The following is a 27,637-nucleotide window of genomic DNA, read 5'->3' as shown; positions in this document are numbered from 1 at the left end:
GAAAATGATTTATTTCTGTTCCCCATGCCAACAATCTTTTTTGGTCACTGTGTGAAAGTACAATTTAGTGCCAGTTTGTGCTAAATTTTATGCTGGACCAGAGTAGGAGACTCTGTTTTTCTGTAACAGAGTATGTATCTTGTTTACCAAGTTTTTCTTGGAGACCTTTGTGCTGACGCTTTTGGTGCTTAAAGTGGATACGTATCGAATTCACATCGCTTATTCTGATGAACATAAAAAATGCATTGAAAGTAGAACTAGCTGTATTCCAATAGATCTCTATCCCATGAATTTCTTTCTTCGGTGCACCATGAACTGACTTTAGTTGTTTTTCAGGCAATACCATGAGATGGTTTGATCAGTCTGAAGTAAGTTTCTCAAACTGGGCTCCGGGGGAACCATCTGAAGGGACACCTGATGTTGACACATGTACTGTCATGGACACAAAGTCAGGACAGTGGAAAGTAGCTAGTTGTGATGAAGGCTTTGGAAGATCAGTGACATGCGAAACAACAATAAGTGAGTAGGATTCAAGCTAATCTTTGGGTAGTACATGTTTTTGTTTACTATCGCTAAATAGATTAAGAAAAATTCCATTGAATTTATTATCTCAGTATATATTTGTGGTCCAGAGAGATGAATTGTTAATTTTTGCTATATTCTGCTAACATCTGGCTCCATTCATTAGATAGTGAGATGCTTTATATAGATTCTCTTGTTACCTTGTGTGCACTGATTCTGAATAGGATGATAAGTGACATAGTGTACTTAGAACTTTAGCTGTTTGTCTGGATCATGGATTGTAATAAATTCTGACATTGGTATATATTGGTTATTTTCATTGTGACTGTTTTGAAAGCTGTTTCTGTTTTATATATATATATATATATATTACTGCTATTTGAAATCAAATTTGATATTTTACTACTTCACGGGAAGCTTTTAACTTGCATGATAAGATTCGACACAATGAATACTTCTTTGTCCTTCCACATTTGTGACCAGGATTTGATCCAAAAAGATGGAATAGACATATCCCCAAACCCCACTTTCTTTATAAGGCTCCAAAATGAGTTTGATCAACTTTAACAAAGTACCCAATCATCACAAAGCCCATAAGACAAATTGATATTAATTCAAATACAAATTAGAGAAAGGCACGTGATAAAAATTCTAAAGAGCCATCTCACTCTAATGCACATTTTCTTTTAATAATCCTAGGGCAATAATCAACATTTGTAAACAGGAATAAAATCCTGTTAAGAAATGTTAATGAACATTTTGTCCTTTTTTTCTCTTTGCCCTTGGGCAAAGCCAACATTTATTGTGCATCCCTAATTGCTCTCGAGAAGGTGGTGATGAGACACCTTCTTGAACTGCTGAATTCACGTGGTGTAAATTAATCCACAGTGGTGCTGGGGAGGGTGTACCAGCATCAGCGAAGGAACAGCAACAATAAACGCAGACTGGGTGACTGCTTTGCGGAATACCTTTGCTCAGTCCACAAGCATGACCACACCCTGTCACTTGCCATTTCAATTCACCATCTTGCTGTCATGCTCACATTTCTGTCCTCGGCCTACTACAATGTTTCATTGAAGCCCAACACAAACTGGAGGAACAGCACCTCATCTTCCGCTGAGAAACTTTAAAGCCTCCTGGACTTAACATTGAGTTCAACAACTTCAGGCCATGTCCTCCATTTTGATATTTTTTCCCCATCCCCCTCCTCCACCCGGCCAGTCTCTAACTTGTTTTTATGTTTTGCTTTCAGAGAGCACTGACCCTTGTTCTGCTATTGACATATTCTGTTATCTGACCTTTATGTCACTATTAGCACCTTCTTAGTCTTTAACATTATCATCACAACTCCCTTTGTCATGTGTCCATGACATCTTTGTCAAATCTCTCCTAAGCTCCCACCTATCCTGAACTTCTCTTTTGCTCCACCTGCTCTACCCCTTCTCTTCAACAGTATAAAACCCATTACATTTCTACCTCTCTTCAGTTCTGGAGATTCACATTGGACTTGAAATGTTAACTCTGCTTCCCTCTCCACAGATGCTGCCAGACCTGCTCAGTTTTTCCAGCATGTTCTGTTTTTATCACTGAATTTATGTTGGTAGCTCTTTGTCTATCCACCATTCAATCCTATGGTATACCTAATGTGAAGGGTATTATTGCATAAACATGCAAATCATAAGCAACCAACACAGGAAAATACCAGAATTAAATATTTCAGCTGGATGAGCAGAAAATTTCTCCAACTAAATATCAAGTGTTTATTTACTTCACATTAAATGCAATGATTGACACAGCTTCAGTAGAAATGTTCATATTAAGTGATGAATCACAAGAATATATCACCCTAGGCACTTCCATTCAGACATGAATTGAATATTCAGTTATACTTTGCGTGAAAAAAATAAACTTGTACTGATCCTACATAAGAACACATGAGATAGGAGCAGAAGGCAGCCACTCAGTCATCAAGCCTGCTCCGCTATTCAGTAATATCATGTTTGATCTTCTACCTCTGCTACATCTTACTGCACTATTCCCTTTTCACTTGGGGCAGAATATTACGCTCAGGCATGCGTCCCGACATCATCGCGCACTTGTGCAATATTTCATTCGGCGGGCGCACACTGGAGTCAGCTGCGCGCCCGCCGATAATTAAAAAGCCTATTAAGGCCATTAACAAGCTAATTAAATTCAATTCTATGCTGCCCGTCCAACCTTACGGTTGGCTGGCAGGCAAAAAGGCCAAGTGGCCTTTAATTTTTTAGGAAACCTCATCCACGAGAGGGATGAGGTTTCCTAAAGCAAATAAACATGAAATAAAAACTTTATTTTGGAATTAAAAATGTCACATGAGGAGACGTGTTTTATTAAATTTTTACTGTCTTTATTAATTTTTTAAAAAAGTGCTTCAATCTCCCTGAGGCAGCTCCATGGCTCTGGGAGATTGAAGCACTCTTTCGCGCGCATGCACAAACTGAGTGCTAGACCCCACTCTCCTTCCTCCCCCCGCCTGCACAGGCAGTGCTCAGTGCTGCCACTCATGATCCATGCAAGGCGGCCTTAATTGGCCCGCCTTCATGAAATCATGGTGCAGAGCCGATCGCAGGCAGCGGGCGGCTGCCCGACCGCCCCCATTGAGCAACCCCGCCAAGGGCAAAATCCTGCCCTTGATTCCATTGGTGTGTCCAGAAATATTTCAGTCTCCGACTTGAACATACTCAACAACTGAACATCCACAGCTCTCTGCAGTAGAGAATTCCAAAGCTTCAGAATCCTTTGAGTAAACAAATTTCTCCTCATCTCAGCCCTAAATGGTTGATCCTTATTCAGAGACTGTGATCCCTAGTTCTAAGCTCCCCAGCCAGAGGAAATATCCTACCAACACTTACCTCATCAAACCCCTTAAGAATTTTATAAATTTCAATGAGATCACCTCTCATTCTCCTAAACTCTTGGGAATATAGACCTAGTCTACTCAACCTCTCCCTATAGGACAATTCCCTCAGCCCAAGTAACAGTCCAGTGAATTTTCATTGCACTGTTCCTAAGGCAAATATATCCTTCCTTAGATAACGAGACCAAAACTTATACAGTACTCCAGATGTGGTCTCGCCAGTGCCCTATACAATTGTAACAAGATTTATTTACTCTTCCGCTTCAATCCCTTTGTAATAAAGGCTAACATATTATTTGCATTCATAATTGCTTGCTGTACCTGCATGTTACCTTTCTGTGATTTGGGTATAAGGACACTTAGAACCCTTTGAATACTAACATTCCCCAGTCTCTCACTATTTAAAATATATTCTGCTTTTCTTCTTTTCCTTCCAAAGTGGATAACTTCATATTTCTCCACATTATATTCCATCTGCCACATTCTTACTCACATAACCTGTCTGAGTTTTTTTACAGCCTCTTTGTGTCTTCCTCACAGCCTAACTTCCCACTTAACTTTGTATTGTCAAAAAACTTGGATACATTACACTCAATCCCCTCATCTAAGTCATTGATATGGATTATAAATAATTTAGGCCAAGCACTAATCCTTGCATTACCCCACTAATTACAGACTGCCAACCCAAAGGTAGCCAGTTTATTTCTGCTCTTTGTTTTCTGTCCATTAATCAATCTTAATCCATGCTAATATTAGTTAATATATTATTCAACATATTAATGTTGAATGTTTTTTGCACTATATCTACAGTGGCTCCTCCTTATCCACCCTACTAGCTACATCTTCAAAAAACTCTTTAACAATTTTGTCAAACATGATAACATGTTCCAAGTAATAGATTCCTGCATTTTCCCCACTACTGATGTCAGGCTAACTGTTTCTCTTTCCCTCCCTCCTTTCTTGAATATTGGAGTTACATTTGCTACCTTCCAATCGGTAGGGATTATTCCAAAATCTCAGGAATGCTGTAAGATCCAAAGCAATACATCTATTATTACTGTAGTCACCTCTTTCAAATCCGTAGGATGTAGGCCATCAGGCCCAGGGAATCTTTTGGCTTTTAGTCCCATTAATTTCTCCAGTTCTGTTCCTTCGCTTATATTTTACATAGGATGGGATTACATAGGATACACGACAGTGACAGTCACATCATGCATGTAAAGATAATTGGGCAGTGGACTCTATTTTCAAAAAGGAAGCAACATGGAATAATGAACACTGTATTCTCCTAAAATGGTCTCCGGAAAGTCTGGTGACTTCTGTTTGTGGTTTCCAACAAACAAAGACAAAATGTCTGGGAAGTTATTTAAAAATGCAAATGGATTTTCCAGGTGCAAATTGACTGCCCCCATCATTTCAATGGAAGAGATTTAAAAGGCAATAGTTACCAGATCTGTCGGCATCATGAAGAATGTCAAATAAGGTCTTTCAGTGAACTAATTATAGCTGGTATGTTGTTGGGATATCAATCATTTCTCCCCCCGCCAGCCCGCCTCCACAACAATCACCTTGGGCCCAACCCATTATGTTGGTAACGGTTCACGTTGAACCTGCAACTGATTTCTTCTCCACCGATGCTGCCAGACCTGCTGAGTTTTTCCAGGTAATTCTGTTTTTGTATCACATTATCAAAACCCGGTGGAGAGGTGGTTCAGAACTTACTACGCTACAAGAGATTTCAGCAAGGCAGTCTGGAGACCAACAGAACAGAGAGATCATCAACCAGCAAGAAGAAAGGAAACCTACCTCGAGCAGAAAGTCACCCAGACAGTGAAAAGATTGGCTAATTTGTTTCAGCTGCAAGAATATATTTCTTCTCTGTAAAAGGTCAGCCACAATTTTGTATGAAAAAACCCAAAAACTTCCAAACGCTATTGTCTTCATAGAACCAAGAGAGGGAATCCTACAGGCCTCCAACACTTTTCATATTAAAGGACTGGTTAAGAATACATGGCTTGTTTCTGGTTGCTCTGGGTGGAATTATCTGCTCCTGCCAGTGACGGAAATCATGGCGGGCAGGGGCACTTAATTTGGCGGGTGGCAAAAAACCTGTTTCCCGACAGCATTTATTCTCCCAACATTCAAGGTGGGTTAAAGGCAGGTCGAACTTCCTGACAAACAATGTCGGGAGCCCCATTTACATGCATTAGCACATCATGCATGCTAATTAAAATGCCACCTCACCAGAATTAAATTCGTCCTCCAAATTAAGTTACCACCAGCGAGAATTTAGAATGTTCAATTTTACGACTGTATATAAGTGGCGTGAACCTGGTGAGCTGCACCTTTCTCATGACTTTGAGGGTCGTAGATGTTGCTTTCTCCTTCTTGGGGATCTTGCATAACTTCATTCGAGTGCCGTTAGCAAACGCTGTGCAAAGCCTGGACAAGGGAGGCAGGCGAAGGCTGGAAGTGGGGCTAGGGTGGAAGGGTGGAGCGAAGGCTCAACAAGGGAGGCAGGCTTACGGGGGAGGGTGGGGATAGTGTCCGGGGAAGGGGGGATGAATATCCATGGAAGGGACGGGAGAATGTCCATGGAAGGGAGGGATATGTTGGGGAAAGTGGGGGGTGTCTTAGGGGGCAGGGTTGGTGATGGTGATGTGGGGAGAACTCAGGGTACTGGTGATAGGAGGAAACAGTCAGAGGGGGGAGTGGGATGGAGTTGAGTGGCAGGTCCAGGGTGAGAGTCTTGTAGGTCACGAAGGAGGACAAGACAGGTGGCTTGGATAATAGGAGGGAACAGGGTCAGGGTGGGCATGGGGACGGTAATGAGTATTGGCTCTGAGGTGAGGAAAGGCATGTGGAGGTGGATCGTGATAGGGTCCAGGATATTGAGGGGAGGTTCAAGGGTGACAGAGGGGAGAGGAATGGTAATATTTAATGGGTCTGTGGCAATGGCAGGGGGATGGGAAGTTGGTGGGTGACAGGGGGAGGGAAGAAGATGGTGGAGTGAGTTTGAAAGGTGACATGCAATGTTTTTCAAAAATGACCTTGACCACATAGTTAGTCGATCCCTTGAGGGGAGGGTTGGAGAAGGGTCTTTACGGGTGAGTGGAGTTCAAGGTCAGCAAAGGTGGCTGATTAAAGTGACACCCTAATAATTAGGAGGTAACTAGATGTTAAAAGTGCTCACTTGTGTTCTCTTCTCAATGGTGAAGCTGCATTGCAGCAGGTTTGTTCCCAACTCATGGGTCTCATAACATCGAGATCCCAGCAAAGTGTGGAACTGCTGTCCATTCTGTACCATTTGCCATCAGTTGGTGTCAGAGGCAGGGATGAAGGGAGGTGGAATGCCTACAAGGGACACAGCTGGAGGAGGGCTGCCAACTCATGTCTCCAAACCTCCATCCTCCCAGGTCTTATCTGTCAAGGGATCATGTGGTTAGTCTTTCTATGCTGCCAAGGCAATTCTCTCTCTGTAGAGTTTTGAGTGTAGTGGAGACAAGTGGAAAAATGTCCATGTGAAGCTTCTTGCACATGACTCTCATCATCCTGGTCAAGTAGCAATGTCTCCATACACATTCATGTATGAACAGGAGGACCACCCATCTCTGCTCCTCCAGGATGACCTTTAAATGGAAGGGGTGGGATGGGGATGCCATATTTAGACAGAGGGCAGGTGAAGGGCTTAGCACTTGCCTGCTGGTTTTGAGATGGAAGGAAACTTATAAAGGACATGATCACTTAATGTATCATTTATAACTCATTCACACATCCACTGGGGCATTGATGATACAGACTGCAGGCAATCCTGCCTTGGTAATGGCTGTCATCCAGGTGCAGAGAAGGAGGGCCTGTCACCCGTTGGTACAGGACTTGAGCAGCAAGAGGCAGCGGGGCCTCTCAAAAGGTCAAGAGGCTGGAGAACGTAGACCACTGCAACAGTGAGCATTGACTTGAACGTGGATGTGTTGCCAGTGGTGCTCTTATCTAGAGATGAGCAAAAGGCAATGCCAGAGGCACCCTCATGTGTCCCAGGATGTGGTTGCTCACATATGCGATCTTCTCCAGTACGAGCTGCAGCCGCAAGGAATCTGGAGGAGCAGTGCAGAGCTCTTGGCCTTCAATGAATGAATCTCTATCCAGGTGCCCTTAAAATATGGTGCCAGTGCCTTCGACCCCATGAGGTAACGATGGGGCAGGTGACTTGCGATTCGTGAAGCTCCTTGCTGATGCATATTTAATGAGCTGAAAGGCAGAAGATCGTGCGTGTTCATCTGCCCCGCCACCCAGCAGGAATCACGCCAATTTTCTCTCCCGCCACCGGACTGTCTCCAGAGTGGAAAATTTTGCCATCTGTTAATAATCTCTGTGCATGTTTCATCTCTAGAACTCATTCTTTCTTGTGTGTTCATGTGTCTGTGGTTTGATGGAGTGGGTGCTTTGTTGCGTTTACATTTCGGGTGTTGTGCAAATAAATGTTTATCCTTTCTTTTGATTTAAACTTACCAGAAAGCCTATTTGTGCCTATTCTTTAAAGTCACAACACTCAAAAGGTTTAAAACATTCCTTTTCAAAATGTATCTTGTTGCAGTCAACCAAGATATAAGGAAAAAGTTATCCTACCATCTCTCCCTGTCTGTAACACAGCACAGAAATAAGGCATTTGGCCCAACCAATCCATGCTGGTGTTTATGCTCCACTCGAGTCTCCTCCCATCATTTCTCATCTAAACCTACCATTGTAACCATCTATTCTCTTCTTCCTCATATGCTTGTCTAGTTTTCCCTTAAATGGCATGCTATTCACTTCAATCACTCTCTGTGATAACGAGTTCCAAATTCTTACCATTCTTTGAGTGAAGCAGTTTTTTCTGAGTTCCCTATTGGATTTCTTGGTGGCAATTTTATATCAATGACCTCTAGTTATACTCTTCTCCACTTAAGTCTCTCACTTTTGCAACATCTTTGGTTCCCTATGGCTTCTGGAATGTTTTTTTGTATTTTCTACCGTGAAGACATATACAAATTATTCATTAATGTCTGTACCATTCCCTTATTCGCTGTCATAATTTCTCCTGTCTTGCCCTTACCCTCTAATCGCTCCATTTTTACAAACCTATAGAAACTTTTACAATCTGTTTTTATGTCTCTAGCTAGTTTACTCTAATATCTTAGTTTCTCTTTCTTTGTCAGTTTCTTTGTCGCCTGTTTCTGAATTTCAAAATCTCCCCATTTCTCTGACTTTACTACTTTTTCTGGCAACATTATAAGCCTCTTTCTTTAATCTCACATCTTTAACTTCACTTGTTGGCCACAGTAGGACCATTTTCCTGTGAGGATTTATTCCTTAAGAGAATGTATAAATGTTGCAAATTATGATTTTTTAAAAAACGTTTGCCATTGCCTATCTACCCTCAATTCTTTTAATCTAGTTTCCCCATCTACCTTAGCCAACTTGCCCTTCAAACATACATAGTTGGTTGTTTTCAGATTTAAGATATTAGTTTCAGATTTAACTTAATTACTCTCAAACTCAACATAAAATTCTATCATACAATGATCACTGTCTATTATAGGCTCCTTTACTGTGAGGTTATTAATTAGCTATGCTTCATTGCACAAAACTATATCTAAAATAGTCTGTTCCCTTTTTGGTTCCTTGACATATTAATCTAGAAAACAATCTTGAATGTATGTCTTGAATTCATGTTACTGCAAACATGGTTTGCTCAGTCTATTTGAAGATGAAAGTCCTCCATGATAACCTCATTACCCTTGTTACATGCACCTCTAATTTCCTGACCTATACTGTCAGGCACAACAACTACTGTTAGGGGGCATATAAACTACTCCCCGTATTGTTTTTTAACTTGTTAATTGCCTTAATAGGCATTTTAATTGTCAGCGGGTGCGTTGACGACTCCGGACCACCAAGCGAAATATTGCGCGACTGCGCGATGACGTTGGGACACACGCCTGACGTCATCGTGTGTCATTTTACGCTCGGTCGGGTCAGGCACGTGTCCACCCGCCGAGCTAAAATTTTTCCCCTGATTTTCTAAGCCAAGATCCTATCACTCTGCAGTCTTCGATCATCCTTTATTATCAGGGCAACCCGTCCTCCTTTTCCATTTTGCCTAACTTTTGTAAAGGTCAGTGGAATATTAATTCCCATCCTTCATCACTCTATGACCACACCTCCATAACGGCTAATAGATCAAGTCCTTTAATTTATTCCTGTCCTATTAATTCACCTATTTTGTTGAATATGCTTTGTGCATTCAAGTATGCCTTTAGCTTGATTTTTTTTCTACATTTCCCTTATTTGACCTAACTTGCAATAAATTCTGCTCAATCATCTCCCATTTGTTTGCTAACCCACTTAGTTTAGAAATTCTCATCACTGTTTTCAAATACCTCCATGGTCGTGCCCCTTCCTATGTTTGTGAGCCCCCCAGCATCTCTGGGCTCTACCAATTCTGGTCTGTTTCAAAGAGGTTGGTTTTAAGGAGCATCTTGAAGGTGGAAAAGGAGGTAGATAGGTGGAAAAATTTAGGGAGGTAATTCAAGGGCTTAGAGCCTTGGCAGTTGAAAGCATCACTGCCAAGAATGGAACGATTAAAATTCAGAATGCTCAACAGACCAGAATTGGTAGAGCCCAGAGATGCTGGAGGGCTCACAAACATAGGAAGGGGCAAGACCATGGAGATATTTGAAAACAATGATGAGAATTTCTAAACTAAGTGGGTTAGCAAACAAATGGGAGATGATTGAGCAGAATTTATTGCGAGTTAGGACAAGTAAAATTTTAATCGTTCCATTCTTGGCAGTGACGCCTTCAACTGCCAAGGCTCTCAGTCCTTGAACTAACTCCCTAAATTTTTCTGCCTATCGACCTCCTTTTCCACCTTCAAGATGCTCCTTAAAACCAACCTCTTTGATCAAGCCTTTGGTCATCTGCCCGAAATTTGCCTTATTTGGTTCAGTGTCAAATTTTGTTAACATTTGTAAAGCACCTTAAGATGTTTAATTACATTAAGTACACTATAGAAATGCAAGTTGTTGTCATAATCATCATTGTCATCCTAGTCACGAATATCCCTTTGCTGCTTTTTACACAAATTGCTACTCTGTTCTCCAGCCTTAATATTTCTCTTATTGCCTTTGAATTTAGCCTTTCCTCAATCTTCCCACCCACCCCCTGCATTATTTGAAAGCCCTAACCAGTTATTTGATTTGCCAAGACATTAGTCCCAGCCTGGTTTAAGTGCAACTCACCCCAACGAAACAATTCCCTCTTTCTCCTGGTTCCAGTGTCCCATCTATCAAAACCCTGCCTCCCACACCACTTTTCCAGCCACACATTTAACTTTGTGATCTGTTCGTCCCTATGCAAATTGGAAATGGTTCAGGTAACAATCCTGAGATTGCTACCTGTGAGGTTCTGCGTTTTAATTTCGACCCTGGCTCCTCAAATTATCTTAACAAAACCTCATTCCTAGTTCTGCCAATGTCATAGTTCTAATGTGGACCACGACAGCTGGATCCTCCCCCTCCCACTCCAAGTTCTTCTGTAGCCACAGGAGATGTCTTTAACCCTGGCACCGGGCAGGCAATACAACCTTCAGAACTCTCAATCAGAGCTGCAGAGAACAGTATCTATCCCCCTTAATACACTGTCCCTCGAGATTTAAGTCCCCCTGTTAACAATAGCCCTTTCAAAATGTGAACACTTTATTAGATCTTCTCTGCTTCCCTAAATTCAATCCTCATCCTTCAAGTCTCTCTACCATAACCACCCTCTCATCCATGTAATTATTATCCTAATAAATCTACATTACACTTTTTCCATGGCTTCAATATCTTTCCATAATGGAGTCCCCAAAACTTTTCACAGTAACAGTGGCCTGAGCAATGTCACGTACTGTTTAATTGTCTACTTCCTACTTTTGTATTCCTGTTATGTACTTTCAGTTTTTATTCCATTGTTTCTCCCATGCTTCGTGCTTGTGCATACACCTATAAATGAGAGGAGAATTGTATATGTGTAGCCAGGGATAATAAGTGGGCTTGTTCTCCATCGTAGTGACTGTAGTAGGCATCATTGTCATTGTATACTCATCCCCAACTGAAATTTACTTTATCTATTATCCTTCCTTGTTGTGGAAACATGTAATCATTGTGCTTTACTGCAATAAGAGCCATATATTCCTCAGTGATGTTGTAATGCTAGATCGCCACACTTAAGCAAATTGCTCAAGATTTAAAATAATGGAGTACTACAATCAAATCCACATCAGTATAAAGCTCTGGAATGCTTTGAAACTGAAATGGGTCCATAATACTGACTGTGTACTACAGTGCAAGATTTAACTGAGAATTAAATCATCTTAGATTATTTTGACAATTTAAAGTCACAATTTAAAATCACTTTTTGATTACTTTGTTTTTAGCTTTTGAAAACAAAACTTAATTTATAGTAACCTAAGGAGATTTATGCACACTGGTTGCACAAAGGAAACATTGGCTCTTCAGATCAATAAAAGCAAATAAGAAAAATCTAATTTTGCAACAAGGCACTGCAAATACCAGCCAACTTGATAGTTAGCCTCTTATCAGTTTCTAGCCACCCTGCAAGAAAATTTTAGATAGACATAAAGAGTTAAAACATTCCATCTGGATTTTGGAGTTTCTTTCAGGTTATGCAAGAGTTATGTTCATAGCGGGTGATGAATTTCAATAAAAATATCACCTTAGCTCTTTGTTTCAAGACAAGCATGCAAAGGAGCAAAAAAAGCTTGAGCCTTTTAGGTCATATGCTGACACCAGTGACCATACTCCCTAGACAGTCATATGTGGAGCAAATAAAATTAACATTAGTGTACACAGAGCTAAGGTACAAATCGCTTAACACATGTGCCATGCTCCAACGGAGCTGTGGTCAAATGGTACGCCCTTTGGCATTGATCCATGTAGTACATTGTATGCAGGATGACTAGCTCATGGGAAATAATTTAAGGTACACTTTGGCATCCGAGTGGGCGGGGGTGGGGTGTGTGGAGGAAGGTGGGGGTGCTGGTAAGGCTGCAATGGGGCTGGGGCGTGGGAGCTGCTGGTAAGTCTGTGAGAACAGGAGGGATGGGGCTGCTGGTGAGTCTGAGAGCAAGGGAGTGGGGGTGCCGAGTGTATGAAGGGGGTTGGGGGTGCCAAATCTGAAAGTGGGGGTGGGGCTGGTTGCTGATGCTGGTGAGACTGAGAGTGTTGGGAGGGGTGCCGGTGAGCCTGGTGGGGTGCTGGTGAGCATGAGAGAGTCGGGGGTGGATGGGGGTGTTGGTGAGTCTGTGTCTGAGAGGGGGAGGTGGGGGTGCTGGTGACTCAGAGTGTGGGGTGGGGTAAGGTTACTGGTGTGTCTGTGAGGGAGGGTTGGGAGTGCTGGTGACTCTAAGAGAGTGGGGTGGGGTGAATGAGTCGCTGGGAGGAGAACACATGTGCAAATTCGATGGCCAAGAATACAGGACAAACAGTATCCTGGATGCAGGCAACCTAGGACATGTGCCTCAAATATGAACCTGTAAATTAGGGCATCATGCCATTAGAGGCATGCCCTCTGCCAGCCCGTCTGCACCCACCATGCTTTATTTCTTAGCTTTACAGGTTAGTTTGCCACTCAATCAGAGTCACTAGTGAAGAACATAGCATTACTGGGTATGCAGCATGTAACTTCACTCTGAAACTCATCTATGTTTTATATTTTTTCTAGTAGCTGTACCTGATGGAGAAAAATGCTCAAGAGGTGAGTATATAAGCCAAGCAACAACATTTTAAATCTCTACTATTTATTTTTCATGGCACTTTCCAACAACTTAATTGTTGCTTTTTCCTAGTGCTAATATCAAAATACAGGTGTAAAATAGGTGCAATGAGGCCCAATTTCAGGGACCATTTCCTTGAGTGAAGGGCAGGGCAGGTGTGTGAACATTTTTGATACATGAAGTACGTTTCATTCACATACCATCCATCCAACATGATCAGTTGCAGTAGAGCACCCAGTCTCTACATCATTTGTACTGCTTTCATAGGAACAGAGAGCAATTGCAAAATGAATGAAGACCAAAGTCCATCTAGTTCGCCTTCCACCATCCTAGGGAAGGGGATGCAGTGAGAGTTCACTGCCACACAAGTGCCAGGCAATGACTATCTCCAACATGAGAGAATCTAATCATCGCCCCTTGACATTCAATGGCATTACCATCACTGAATCCCCTACTATCAACATCCTGGGGGTTACCATTGAGCAGAAACTGAACTGGACTAGCCATATAAATACTGTGGATACAAGAGCAGCTCAGACGCTTGGAATCCTGCGGCGAGTAACTCACCTCCTGTGTCCCCAAAGCCTGTCCACAATCTACAAGGTCCAAGTCAGGAGTGTGATGGAACACTCTCCATTTGCCTGGATGAATGCAGCTCCATAAACACTCAAGAAGCTTGACACCATCCAGGACAAAGCAGCCCATTTGATTATCACCCCTTCCACAAACATTCACTCCCTTTACCACTGACGAACAGTGGCAGTAGTGTGTACCATATACAAGGTGCACAGGAGAAGCTCACCAAGGCTCCTTAGGCAGCACCTTCCAAACCCACGACTGCTACCATCTAGAAGGACGAGGGCAACAGATACACCACCTGGAATTTCCCCTCCAAGCCATTCACCATCCTGACTTGGAAATATATCACTGTTCTTTCACTGTCGCCAGGTCAAGATCCTCAAACTCCCTCTCTAACAGCGCTGTGGGTGTACCTACACCACGTGGGCTGCAGTGGTTCAAGAAGGCAGCTCACCACCATCTTCTCAAGGGCAATTAGGGATGGGTAATAAATGCTGGCCTAGCCAGTGACGCCCACATCCTGTAAATAAATAAAAAAGAGAGAGATTGAGTAAAATGGGCTTATTCTTTCTATAGGTTTAGGGGAATGAGAGGTGAAATTATTAATACATATGGGATTCTGAGCAGGCTTGACCTGGTAGATGCTGAGGGCCTGTTTCCCCAGCTGGAGAATCTAGGACTAGGGGAAATAATCTTAAACTAAGGAGTGAGCCATCTCAGACTGAGCTGAGAAGAAATTTCTTCACTCAGAAGGTTGTGAATCTTTGGAATTCTATACCCCAGAGAGTTATGGATGCTCAGTCATTGTGTATATTCAAGGCTTGATAGATTTGATAGATTTTTGGACTCTATAAGGGAGTCGAAGGATATGGGGATCAGATGGGAAAGTGGAGTTGAAGGTCAGCCATTATCTTATTAAATGGCAGTTCAGGCTCAAGGAACTTAAGGAACACCTGCTCTTATTTCTCATATTCTTATGATACAATGGTAGAGTTGTTGACTAATCATTGCAAAAAAATCGATATTGATCAATCTAAAACAGACCAGAATCAAGGAAAACCTTAGTGTTCCTCTCAAGCAGGCTACGCTTACCATGTCATGGCTCAAAATACTCATATACTGTTTACCAGTATGTTATTTTTTAACTAAGCTCTATTCAACTTGCATTTAAATGTTGACTATCTTCTGAGTGTCAATACACCTTTGTGTCCTGAAAATTATTGCGTTCCAACTCTAATAAGTATGTGGGTGGCAAGACTGGCACAAAATATAGGCAGCTAAAAGGATTTAAAAAATCTTCAGGAACAATTCACTACCAGCTGCAGGTGAAACTCCAGTTTCATTGTTCCCTTTCTGGGCCCCTAAAGTTGACTGTCATGTCAGGACCATAAATCATCTCATTAATAGGGTTCTCTATGACATTAATTCCCAGCCCTAAATGACTCTGACAAGAATAATACATAATAACTTCATAAACCCAGTACTGTCATAATTGCCATTAAGTTCAAAGTGGTTCATTTCAAGTAAGTTCATTTCATGGCGGGAAGGAACTTTTATTGCCTTCAGCAGTGCTAATGGAGGAGTAGATCAAATCATTCAGCAAAATGTGGAGAATCGGAAATTTATTTACTCTGCAAATCCTAGATTTTTTAATAAATTAATAATGGTGACCATCATTATAATGAAGCAACTTCCCAGCAATTTCTCGCTCCATGTGATGCACTGGCATGCACTGTAAAACTGTGGCTTATCAATAGAGAACACCTAGTATTAGAATGAAAAAGTTTTAGCATTTAACTCTTTATATTAAGGAATCCTTGTTAGCATACATCTAAGTTTTTGACTCCCTTTCAGAATATGGTTGCTTTCAGACTGGAAAGGCTGTCCATAAATAGAATACTCTGCTCCTACTCATAAGCTTAATTAAATAGTACATCCATGTTATCAATAACACTTCATTATTCCAGATGACAAATTAACAGTGATAATGCAATCTTGTCCCTCAGGGACCAGAAAGATTATAATACATTGCTTTATTAGGTCCAAACCATTAAAATGTATTTCCTGTGTTTTTTGCAGGCAGCAAAAATAATGTATTACCAACAGCATTACTCATCACAGCTGCAGCAATTTTGGCGATAATTTCAATAGTTACGTGGTATGCGTACAAAAGAAAACATCTTGCTGCAAATGGATTTAATTCCATCCAGCATAATCCAACAGATCAAGTTACAGATGACAGTGTTTTGGTAGAGAATGAAGAAAGGGAATATGTAGCATAGCCTTTTTAATCATGACATGGTATTAAATACTAATAATGTAATTGCACAAAAAATGATGAAACAGAGCTACATTGGCATTTGCTATCAGTAATTTGATAGAATTTTTATATATTCAATCCATATTTTTATCTTACAATTACTAAAGGCAAGAATTTAATACAGTAGACAAAAGAAGGCATAGCTTGGAATGTAAAACCCGATGTTTTAAATATATATTTAACCAACTGCATAATCTAAATAATTTAGCAACCAAAAACTTTTATCAACACTTGGTTTAAGTGAGTCCCTTAAAGTTACGTACTTTAAAGAAGTTCTCCAGGAACAACTACTACCAATTCAAAGGATTAAAAACAATAGGAGAAATAAAGACTGTAAACTTGTAACAGAGTTATTTATCTCACAGATTTTGTGCATGAATAAGATTAGTTCAATCGTTTCACTGGATTTGGAAGAAAGGTTTTCTGTTTTTAACAGTGATTAACATTACAGGATTAAAATGTTTGTATCTTAAAATATGTAAATATTGGAATAATTTTGTTTTAATGGTATAAAGTAGTGCTCTTACCATATATAGTATTTAACAGCTACATAAAGACAATGATCTGAATGTATTCATTGTTTATTGCATAGCCTTGTTGATGGAGTGGCACAATGGGGTATTTCAGGCCTGCAGATTGGTGTATGAGAAACTGATAGTGGCTTCAGGCTCAAGTTCCATCGGCAGAAGTTTTCGCTCGGCGGGCGGGCTTGCGACCGACCCGCTCAAGCGTGAAATGACACACGTCGGCTGAGTGTGCCAACGTCAAGGCACAGTCGCGTGATAGTTCGGTCGGTGGGTGTGCGCTGGAGCGGGCAGTACAGCCACCAACAATTAAAACTTCTGTTCAGGCCATTAAGTAATCGATTAATTTAAATTTTTCGCTGCCTGTCCAACCTAACAGTTGGCGGGCAGGCAAAAAGGCCAAGTAGCCTTTGCATTTTTTTGGAAACTTCATCCATGGTCAGGATGACGTTTCTAAAAGCAAATAAAAATAAAATAAAAACCTTAATTTTTCATTAATAACATGTGACAGAGTCACATGAGGAGACATGTTTCATTACATTTTTTTTTCATATCTCGTCATCTCCCTGAGGCAGCCTTGTGCCTCAGGGAAATTATGAAGTGCTCACTCACGCACATGCGCGAAGAATGCGCTTGGCCTGCTCACCCTCCTGACCCCCCCCCCCTTACACAGGCAGTGCTTAGCGCTGCCGCTCAGGTTTCACGCTGGGTGGGTCTTAATTGGCTCACCAGCGTGAAATTGCAATCCGGTGCAGATCGTGCACGGCGGTCGGCTTCCCAACCACCCCCGCCAAGCCTGCCCACCAAGGGCAAAATTCTGCCCCGTGATTTTGTGCATATTTTCACAGAAACCATAAACCAGTTGTCTTGGTTACTATTATAAGTTAGTTTAACAGTGTTGTTAATTTTATCTGTTAAGTTTTTTCAAAACTGGAGATACAGAGGAAGATAGTAGGGAGATGCTTTGGGAGTTTGTTAGAACTGCATTAATAGCATGAGGGAGATGGGAAATTGTCAGTTGGTAATATTGGGAGATCGGTTCTGGGGTTTGAATAGAGGTTTGGGGTATGGGAGTACTGTGGGGGGAGTGTGGTTAGGGTACAAGAATCTGGAAGAACTAGGGGGAACATCGCCAAATATGGAAAGGGGGTACCAGGTTATGCGATGCCAGAAACTGCAGGATGTGGGTGGGAAGAGAAATGACCTAGTTGAATGGTGGAGCAAGTTTGAGGTCATCGTGTTACAGAAGGAGGCAATTCAGCTCATTGAGTCTATATCAGTTCTCCATAGAGCAATCCAGTCAGTCCCATTCCCCCGCTATATCCCCATAGCCCCGCAAGTTTATTTTCTTCAAATTACCATTGATTTTCTTTTTTTAAATCATTTATTGTCTCTGTTTCCATCACCTTTGTGAGCAGTGAGTTCCAGGTCATTACTATTCGCTGAGTAAAATAGAGTTCTTCCTCACATTTTCCCTGCATCTCTTCCCAAAAACATTAAATCTGTGTCCCCTGGTCTATCTATGTCCTGTTACAGTCGATTTATATCATCCTCACTGTTTGCCATTCCTCCAAATTTGGTATCAACGGCAAATTTTTATTTTACTCTGTGTTCCAATATGTAAGTCATGAATATATATATAAAAAAACAGTGATAGTCCTAGCACTGACCCTTGGAGAACACCACTGTCTATCATCCAGCAATCTGAAAAATAACCATTTACCATGACTTCTATCCTTACGCCCATTTTTTATCCAAGCTGACATTGATCTTTCTACTCCATGAGGCTCAATTTTGTTAACCAGCCTTTTATGTGGTACTTTGTCAAATGCTTTCTTAAGATCCATATTGACAACATCTATTCCATTCTCTTTATCAACCTTTATGGGTAGAGTTTTACATCCCACAGGCAGGTGCGCGCCCGGCCCAATTGGGCGTAAAATTGCACTTGATGACATCGGGTGAGCCACTTAAGGCCATTTAAAAGCCAATTGATGGCGATTTTTCATTGCCCATGTGATTTTGCGCTCATCACATGAGCAGAATGAGCAGGCGGTCAGCCAACATTTTTAAAAATCTCATCCACGGGTGGGATAAAAAGGGTGAACAGCATTGCCAGTGTCAGTAGTGGGGAGTTTGGTACATAGTTTGCTGCTGGTGACTTATTGGTACTTGGCAGCTTCATCTCTGTTCAGGGCTTCATTCTTAGCATTTCCAAGCTTCATTTCAGGACTCCCTGGTATCTCCAACGCCTCCGCAGAATTCAGACCATGTGGACCCTTCCAGGTATCAGACAACATTCTGTTACCCTGGTAATAAGGATTGTGGTTTCTGCTGGAGGTACCTCCTCTGAGGAGGAAGAGAGGGGCAGAAGGGAGAGGAGGCCAGGTGTCCCAATGCAGCTTCCAGGGGAGCGACCTGTGGGGGGAGAAGCACAGGCACAAGGGGCACAGGGCCAGCAGGAAATCCAAGGCGGAAGAGGCCACAGAAGACGCCACTATCCTGCTGCCAGGGTTTACAGGCGGCGATGCAGCAACCTCAATATGTCTGAGGCGCAATGCCGAAGGAGGCTCCGCCTCTCAATGGAGACAGTGACCTCCTTTTGTCAGATGATTGGGCCTGAGATCAGCTCTAACTGTGTGGGTTGGCACCCATGCCAGTTGCTCTGAAGGTCACAGCTGCCCTCAACTTCTGTGCCTCCAGTTCTTTCCAGGGGTCAATGGGGGAATCTGTGTGGAGCCTACCAATCAGCTGTCCATAGTTGCATCAAGCTGGTGACAGAAGCTCTGTTCAGGTGGGTACTGACCTTCATTCTTTACCATACAGATGAGGCCAGCCAGGCTGAACGAGCCAGAGGCTTTGCAGCGATTGCCAGGCTCCCCCACATCCAGGGTGCAATCGACTGCACATGTAGCCATCAAGGCGCCAGCGGGTCAGCTGGGTGCCTTTGTCAACAGGGAGGGATTCCACTCCATGAACTTGCAGATAACGTGTGACCACAGGATGCATATTCTGCAAGTCTGTGCAAGGTACCCTGGCAGCTCCTTTGACGCTTATATCCTGAGACACTTCCAGGTGCAGAGGCTCTTCAGTGCTCCTGCCCGACTGGATGGATGGCTGCTGGGTGACAAGGCCTATCCGTTGAAGAGGTGGCTCATGACACCTTTCCGCCACCCAAGAACAGAGGCAGAGAAGCATCACAGTATGAGTCATGCCTCCACAAGGGCAGCGATAGAGAGGACCATGGGTCTTCTCAAGACGCGCTTCTGATGCCTGGACCGTTCAAGGGGTGCAATACAATACCTCCCCCCAGAGTGGGTGTCACTGATAGTCACTCTCCACAATCTGGCACTGGCAAGGGGGGACCCACTGGAGGAAGAGGATCTTGATGCAGCTGCAAAGGCCACAGATGATGAGCCCAGTAGTGAACCAGAAGAGGAGCACGGTGAGGAGAACGCTGAGGGCATAGAGGCAGACCTCGGTAACCTCCAGGGAGGCAGGGACAATAGGGAAGCCTTGATCCAAAGGTCCTTCAGCTAGGCTACCAAAGATCAGCTTCAATCACATGCCAGGGCCACTGCCTCCATCCTAGGTGTCTGAAATGATCCTTTCATTTGAACCCAAAGTCCACTCAATGCCTGCGCAATAAAGTTTAGCGTCACTCACGTCTAGCATTACATACTGGCATCCCTGCACCAAGAAAATAAAAATGTGAAGCATACTCAGGCCATTACAACAAAAACAAAATTTATCTCATTTTGACAATCCAAAACAATTTGCATCTCCAAGTCACTGCAGCCTCATCAGATGCGACGGTCACTGGCGGTGGAACTACTGCCATCGTCCAGAGTGCCCTGAGAGGAACCCGCAGAGACATCAAGCAGCTCATGCGCCAACGTGAGGTCGCCCTGGAGCTCCCAGCTCACCACTGAGGGACGGGCACCTAGCTGGGATACTGGATGCCTCATCCATCTCCCACACTGGCACTGACCACCTGAGGTCAGTGCCTATGTGAGGGCTTGCAGGTCCGAGCGCAATCCCAGGAACCCTTTATTCTGTCCCTGGAGCTGCCTCTCCATGAGAGTCTCTCAATGGAAGAGGCAGTGCGCTGGGCCATGAGGGTCAACATAGAGCTCACGCTCCACATGGACTCCTCCACAACGGAGACTATGGCATGCATACCCTCATTGATCTCTGCCAGATCCTCCCGCACATCTTGCTGGACATCCAGCATCTGCTGCTCAATGGATGACTCCAGAGGCTCATCATCTGCTTTCGACTGGGCATCGTCCTGGTCCCCAGCAGTCCTCCGACTGAAGGAGCCCTGGGCACTCTCTGCCTCCGCCTGAACCTCATGTGAGTGTGAAGTGCCCTCACCAATGTGTACTGACATTCTGGCCACCAATCTAATGCCTACCAAGGTGCTAGTATCTCCGCTGGTGCCTGCTTCAGAGAGCGGGTGTGACGCAGGTGCAAGTGAAGCCCGGTGCTCCTCCAGCATCATGGGTGACCCTTCAGGGTCCACAGAGCGATTGCATGCTGGCAAAACTAAAAGGGAGAACAAGGTTAACGTCACCACACTGCCGCTGTGCATGCCAGGCACCTGGTGAGACAATGGAGATCTGCATCATGGTGCCATCGTCTTTCAATGAGCAATGTGGACTCCAGGCTCGAGGCTCCCAACAATGAAGGGACTACACTAGAAAGGTTGCACAATCCAAAACTCTCACCTCTGTGCACTGTGCTCTTACCTTCGTCTGGCATCCAAGCCTGTTTCCACAAGGAGCATGCCATCTCTTGAGCTCAAGGACGTCTTGCTCAAACCTGCTGAGCAGCAGGAGGTTGGGCGGGCCTCCGCCTGTACGTGCTCTCTCTGCTTGGTTATGGCTTTCTTCTCCTGAAAGGACAGAGAAGCATTGATTAGTCCACTCTCTACCTGCAGCGCCATTTCAGCCTGACCAACCCCAGCTGAGGAATGCCTCCCAGGGCACATCCAAGTCATAGCCCTCGAGCCACAAGGCACTCAGTCCAAGCAGCCAGGGCTCACCCCCTTGACAAGCTCCGGCGTTATTGACATTGGCACTCAGACTCTAGCACCCTTGAGGTCCACAGGGGGACGACAACACCTTAATACTTCTGCACACTAACCCATGCCAACACAGTACTCACCCTTCCCGAGCACAGCAGGTCATTGAACCACTTCCAGCACTGCACCTATGTGCACCGCACCACGTCATGGTTGCTCACCAGGAGCTGCCACCTCCTCCCAAGCTCTTTTTCTAAGGTGCAGTGGCCTCCTTCTTTCATCTCTGGGGACAAGGGTGTCCCTCCTGGCAGCCACCACCTCCAGCAGGATGGCAAGGCACTCATCCGAAAAGCGGGGGGCCAAGTGCCCACCTGACCTGCCCTCCCGCCTGGCGTCTCCAGCCGCAATTGACTCCATCACTTAAGTTTGCTGACGCACAACAGATGTTGTTCCATGGCAGCCTTCCAGGGGCTGCCTGGGGCATTTTTAAACCGGCTGCCGGGTCGCCATTGGACCGGCGGCTAACAGGTACCCATCCCTGCTCAGCCCTTCTCAATCAATGACGAGCCGCGTTTCATGCTGGGCGGGCCTTAACTGGCCCACTAGCATGAAATTGCGGTCAGGGGCTGGTCGCAGGCGGCGGACCATTTCCCGGCTGCTGCTGGGACCACCTACCGCGCCCGCCGACCTCAAAATTCTGCCCCATGTGACTTTATCAAAAAATTCAATTAGTCAAGCACAATCTGCCTTTTATAAATCTGTGCTGACAAGCCTTAATTAACTGAAACCTTGCCATGTACCTGTTGATTTTTTCCCCTGATCATTGTTTCTAAAACCTTACACATCACTATGTTAATATCATGTTGTTACTAGGACTGTCCTTGCACTCTTTTTTGAATAAGAATGTCACATTTGCTATTCTCCAATCCTCTGACTCCTCTCCTGTATCTAGTGAATATTAGAAGATTACAACAAGTGCTTTTGCTATCTTCATCCCCACTTCCTTTAACAACCTGGGATGCAAGCCATTCGGATCAAGCAACTTATTCTACTCAAAGCATAGCCAGCCTTTCCCGTACACCCTGCATCTCAATTTTCACCCCAGCCATTATCTCTACCGTTTCAGCTTCTACCGATATTTCGTTAGCTTCCTCTTCCTTAGTAAACACTCAATAAACTTACTCAATAAGTATTCTAGCCTTATCCTGCATACAAAGTGGGTGAATGCTACTCCTGTTCCAATGAACACTTCTCATCACTTCCCTTATACACTGAACCATGAAGGAATTATGTGTTACATTCACCAGCTATGGCTCCAAACCTTTGGGTTTTCTAAGTTTATATTTGGATGATTTCCCACTAAAATAACTTTTCTGTTCTCATATACCCTTATTACTCCTTGTGTTAACCTGGTGGTCTGCAGTGTCCCCCTAGAACCAGGTTGGATTTTTACCATAATAGAGATGTCTAGTCAAAACAGCTAATTGAATAAAAAGCTTCATACTGCATATGCTAGAAACCTGAATTAAAGATAAAATTGCTAGAAATACTCAACAATCCAAGCAGTTTCTGCAGACAGCACTGTCAAAGTAACAGGTATGCAGTCCTCATCAAACCAAAATGTAATTTCTAATGAAGCTTTGGTACCTGGCATGTTAGCTACATGACCTTTGACATTTTCCGGCACTTTATTTTTTTTTGTTTGAGTTCATTATTTAGCTTAACCCCTCCCAAAGGATAAAGTTACTTTAGCTCCCAGATGTCTCATACACATATAGGTGCACCACTGCCTGTCCACTTTGTTCTTTCTGAACACTCAGGGTGATTTTCAACTGTTGGCTGTCCCATTTGCAAGGTGTCCAGCAGTTCAAAATACTCAGTATGCAGGAACCAGCCTTTGGATGCCCAGGGTTGGCTGATGCAGTATTCAGGCAGACCTGCAATTAGACATTCAGCACTCCTGCCCGAAACAGGCAGGAGTCTGCTTCTACATGCAAATTGGGGTCTTATGTCGGTTATGGGATACTATTTGTAATTTTCAGGTACAAATGAGTGGAGTACAAATACTACTCAATCCCCAAAAAACTACTGAAGTTGCTGATGGGTAGGCCACATTTCTCAATCCAGCTTTCCTTTCCTCCTTTACTGCTTTCCAGTTTGTCATACCCATGGAGCTGTTGGAATTCTCCCTCTCCACTTAGCAAGCTGCCAGATAACGCTAAATACAAATAATTTGTGAATCCCATTGAACTCATCAGGCAGGCACTGAGTGCATGCCATTCTGGGTGAAAGTTCAAACCCTCACCCCCACTCTCTCGATATCTCTGAATATCTTACTCTTTTCCGTCCTTTGAGTTAAGCTATGTATCTTTGAATTCCTGCCATCTTTTTGTTGTAGATTTGCTTCCTTTCATGTACACCAGTGTCTGACTATATCTGGTCTTTGGTACATATATGTTTCTATGTTGAAACATGTCTTCTGTTTTGTTATCTTCTATTTAGGTTGATGATCTTCCCTCCCTTCCCACCACCTACCTAATATAAATGATTTTCAGTTGCTGCTTCAATGTTCCTTTCAGATCTATTTATCTGATTTGATTTAGGAACAGCTTGCCTCTCTTGTACCAATCCTTTTTATTCTGAAAATCTTCTGAGCTGGGGGTTTATTAAGGTACCCTTGTTGTTTTGTCAGCCACTCATTTACACCTTCATTTAGGTAAACAGTACTTTTCGCCTACTATTTTTGAGTTTTATAACGATCCTCATGTATGTGACATCTAGGGCCCATATATTGTTTTTTCTAATGTTGCTTACTTCTTAGTAGTGTACCATCACTAGGCCTATTCATGTCCATTTGAACATCTCTTTTAACCTTTCTTTACTGTTGGCTGCTCTAATTCTAGGCAGACAGCCCATCATCCTGTCGGCCAGGTCTTTACCACATACATAGCTCTATTTTGCTAAGCAAAGAATCTGCTACAGCCATATTCTCAGTGAACTGCAAACTCTATCCTTATACAAATGGTCCAATCGAGTATTGCAGTTGTCTCACTTTCAGGACATTTTCTTTTTTACTTGTTCATGGGATATGAGTGTCGATGGCAAGGCCAGCATTTGTTGCCTATCCCTAATTGCCTTTGAGAAAGTGCTGATGAGCTGCCACCTTGAATTACTGCTGTCTATGTGGTGCTAGGAAGGGAATTCGAGGGGTTTTGAGCTAATGACAGTGAAGTCAGGATTGAGTGTGGCTTGGAGGGGAACTTGAAGGCGGTAGTGTTCCCATGTGTCTGCTGCCCTTGCCCTTCTGGGTAGTAGATGTCACAGGTTTGGAAAGTGCTGCCAAAAGAGGATTGATGAGTTTCTACAGTGCATCTTGTAGATGGTATGCACTGCTGCCACTGTGCGCCTGTGGTGGAAGTAGTGAATGTTTAAGGTGGTGGATGGGGTACTGATCAAGTGCACTGCTTTGTCCTGGATGGTGTCCAGCTTCTTAGGTGTTTTTGGAGCTGCATTCATCCAGGCCAGTGGAAAGTATTTCATCAGATTCCTGACTTGTGTCTTGTAGATGGTGGACCTGAATTACTCACTGCAGAATTTCCAAGAAGTAATTAGGAAGGCAAATAGCATTTTGGCCTTCATTTTAAGGGAATTGGAGTACAAGAATAAGGAAGTCTTGCTACTATTGTATAGGGCTTTGGTGAGACCACACCTAGAGTGCTATGCGCAGGTTTAGTCTCATATCTAAGGAAGGATATTCTTGCCTTGGAAGCAGAACAGCAAAGGTTTACTAGATTAGTTCCTGGGATGATGTGGTTGTCTTATGCTGAGAGGCTGAGTAAACTATGCACTCTGGAGTTTAGAAGAATGAGAGGTGGTCTCATTGAAACATACAAGGTTCTGGTGCTTGACATGATCGACACAGAGATGTTTCCCCTGACTGGGGAATATAGAACATGGGGGTGTAGTCTCAGGATAAGGGATCAATTATTTAGGACTGAGAAGAAGAGAAATTTCTTCATTCAGATGGTTGTGAATTTTTGAAATTCTCTATCCCAGAGCGTTATGGATGTTCCATCATTGAGTATATTTAAGTCTGAGGTAGATAGATTTTTGGCCTCTCGGGGAATCAGGGGATATGGTAAGCAGGCAGGAAAGTGGAGGTGAGGTGGTAGAGCAGGCATGAGAGGCCGTCTGGTCTACTCCTACTCCTATTTCTTAGGTTCAGCCTGGGGCTTTCTCTTGGTTGATCCAAATAAGTTTCTCATCAATGGTAACCCCCAGGATTTTGATTGTGGGGGATTCAGCAATAGTAATGCCATTGAACATGAAGGGAATGTGATTCTCTCTTGCTGATGATCATGATCATTTCTTGGCAGTCGTGTTATAAAAATTTTACTTGTCACTTATCAACCCAAGGCTGAATGTTGTACTGGTCTTGTTGCATGTGGGTATGGACTGCTTCAATATCTGAGGAGTTATGAATGATATCCAACACTGTGCAATCATCAGCAAAGATCCCCAGTTTTGACCTTATGGTTGCAGGAAGGTCATTGTGAAGCAGCTGAAGATGGTTGAGCCTTGGACACTGCCCTAAGGAACTCCAGCAATATCCTGGGGCTAAGATGAGTGGCCTCCAATAACCACAGCCATCTTCCTTTGTGCTAGGTATGATTCCAACCAGTGGAGGGTTTTGTCTCTAATTCCCATCAACTTCTGTTTCTTAATATAATCTCAAGGTTAGCTTTGCAAGCTTTCTTATGCGTAACTTATTTTTAACCCATCCTGTATTCATTTGTTTTTAGTCAAAACCTGCCTTCATATCATGGCTATATGGTCCCTAGTTATACTGGCCTCCAGCTTCATTCCCTAATGATCTGCTCACAAGGTGCAATGTTGATATGGCCATCTTAATGAGCTCTCTCATGCTTAAGTATTTCAATATTTTGCTGCAAATCTGGCTGTGTTCCTGGTCTAATTATTGATAGTTCCCAATGGAAAGCAGAGGGTCCCATATTGATGACCTGGTTGGGGATTCACTAAACAGGGTGTTAAACCTACTTCATTTGAAGTAGAGGCCCATCAGCGTCACCACTCCGGCTTGGGAGGTGGTGGCAGTGGTGGTCAGTGCCAATGCTGTACAGAAGAGGTTCACCAAATAGCCCACTTACTTGCACTTACATAAGAATGATTCATGAGACATAATACCACATAGAAGGAGGCCATTCAGCTCTTCGTGCCTGTGTTGGCTATTTGAAAGAGTTATTAATTAGGGCTCTTTCCCAAGAGCCAAGCAAATTTCTCCTCTCCAAGTTTTTATCCAATTCTCTTTTGAAAGTTATTATTGAGCCTACTTCTGCCGCCCTTTTAGGCCATGTATTCAAGACAGTGACAACTCGCTTTATAAATCTTCTTTCTTCACACCACTTCTGGTTTTTTTGCCGGTTACTAGTTATGTATCATTGGATGTGGCACCATAGTGGTTAAGTAACTGGGCTAGTAAACCAGAGGCCTTGACTAATGATCTGTGGAAATTAGTTCAAATCCACCATGCAGCTGGGGAACATAAATTTAATTAATTAAGCAAATATAGACTAAAAAGCTAATCTCAGTAATTGTGATCATGAAACGACTGGACTGTTGTAAACATCTATCTAGTTCATTAACACCTTTGAGGGAAGCAAATTTCCCATCCTTACTTGGTCAGGCCTGTGTGTGACTCCAGACCCACAGCAATATGGTTAACTCCTAACTGTTGACTGAAATGGCTTAGCAAGCCACTCAGATGTATCAAAACTGTTTTCAAAAAGTCTGATAAGAATAAAACCGGAAGGACCAGCTGGTATTGACCTTGGCACTGAGAATGATAAAGATACAGTCGACCCTGCAAAGTCCTCCTTAATAACATTTGGAAATGTGTGCCTTAATTGGTAGAGCTGTCCCACAGACTAGTCAAACA

General features: G+C 43.2%; 1 protein-coding gene across 3 annotated transcripts in view; it reads left to right on the top strand.

Moving 5' to 3' along the window:
- The window catches only part of LOC144686691 (CD302 antigen-like), a 49,318-nt gene extending 32,618 nt beyond the window's left edge, over nucleotides 1-16,700 (top strand). For 2 of the 3 annotated variants that reach the window (XM_078552244.1, XM_078552241.1), the window contains 3 exons: nucleotides 337-519; nucleotides 13,181-13,213; nucleotides 15,891-16,700. In XM_078552244.1, the coding sequence (XP_078408370.1) occupies nucleotides 337-519; nucleotides 13,181-13,213; nucleotides 15,891-16,093 (419 nt within the window). In that variant the 3' untranslated portion in view covers nucleotides 16,094-16,700. The remainder of the gene's footprint in view (nucleotides 1-336; nucleotides 520-13,180; nucleotides 13,214-15,890) is intronic. The other variant, XM_078552243.1, reaches the window with a different exon arrangement.
- The last annotated feature ends 10,937 nt before the right edge of the window (nucleotides 16,701-27,637 follow it).

The sequence above is a fragment of the Cetorhinus maximus genome, chromosome 11, assembly GCF_964194155.1.
Source record: "Cetorhinus maximus chromosome 11, sCetMax3.hap1.1, whole genome shotgun sequence".
Classification (NCBI taxonomy): Eukaryota; Metazoa; Chordata; class Chondrichthyes; order Lamniformes; family Cetorhinidae; genus Cetorhinus; species Cetorhinus maximus.
Note: the sequence above shows the minus strand (reverse complement) of the source record. Positions and strands in the feature narration are given on the sequence as shown.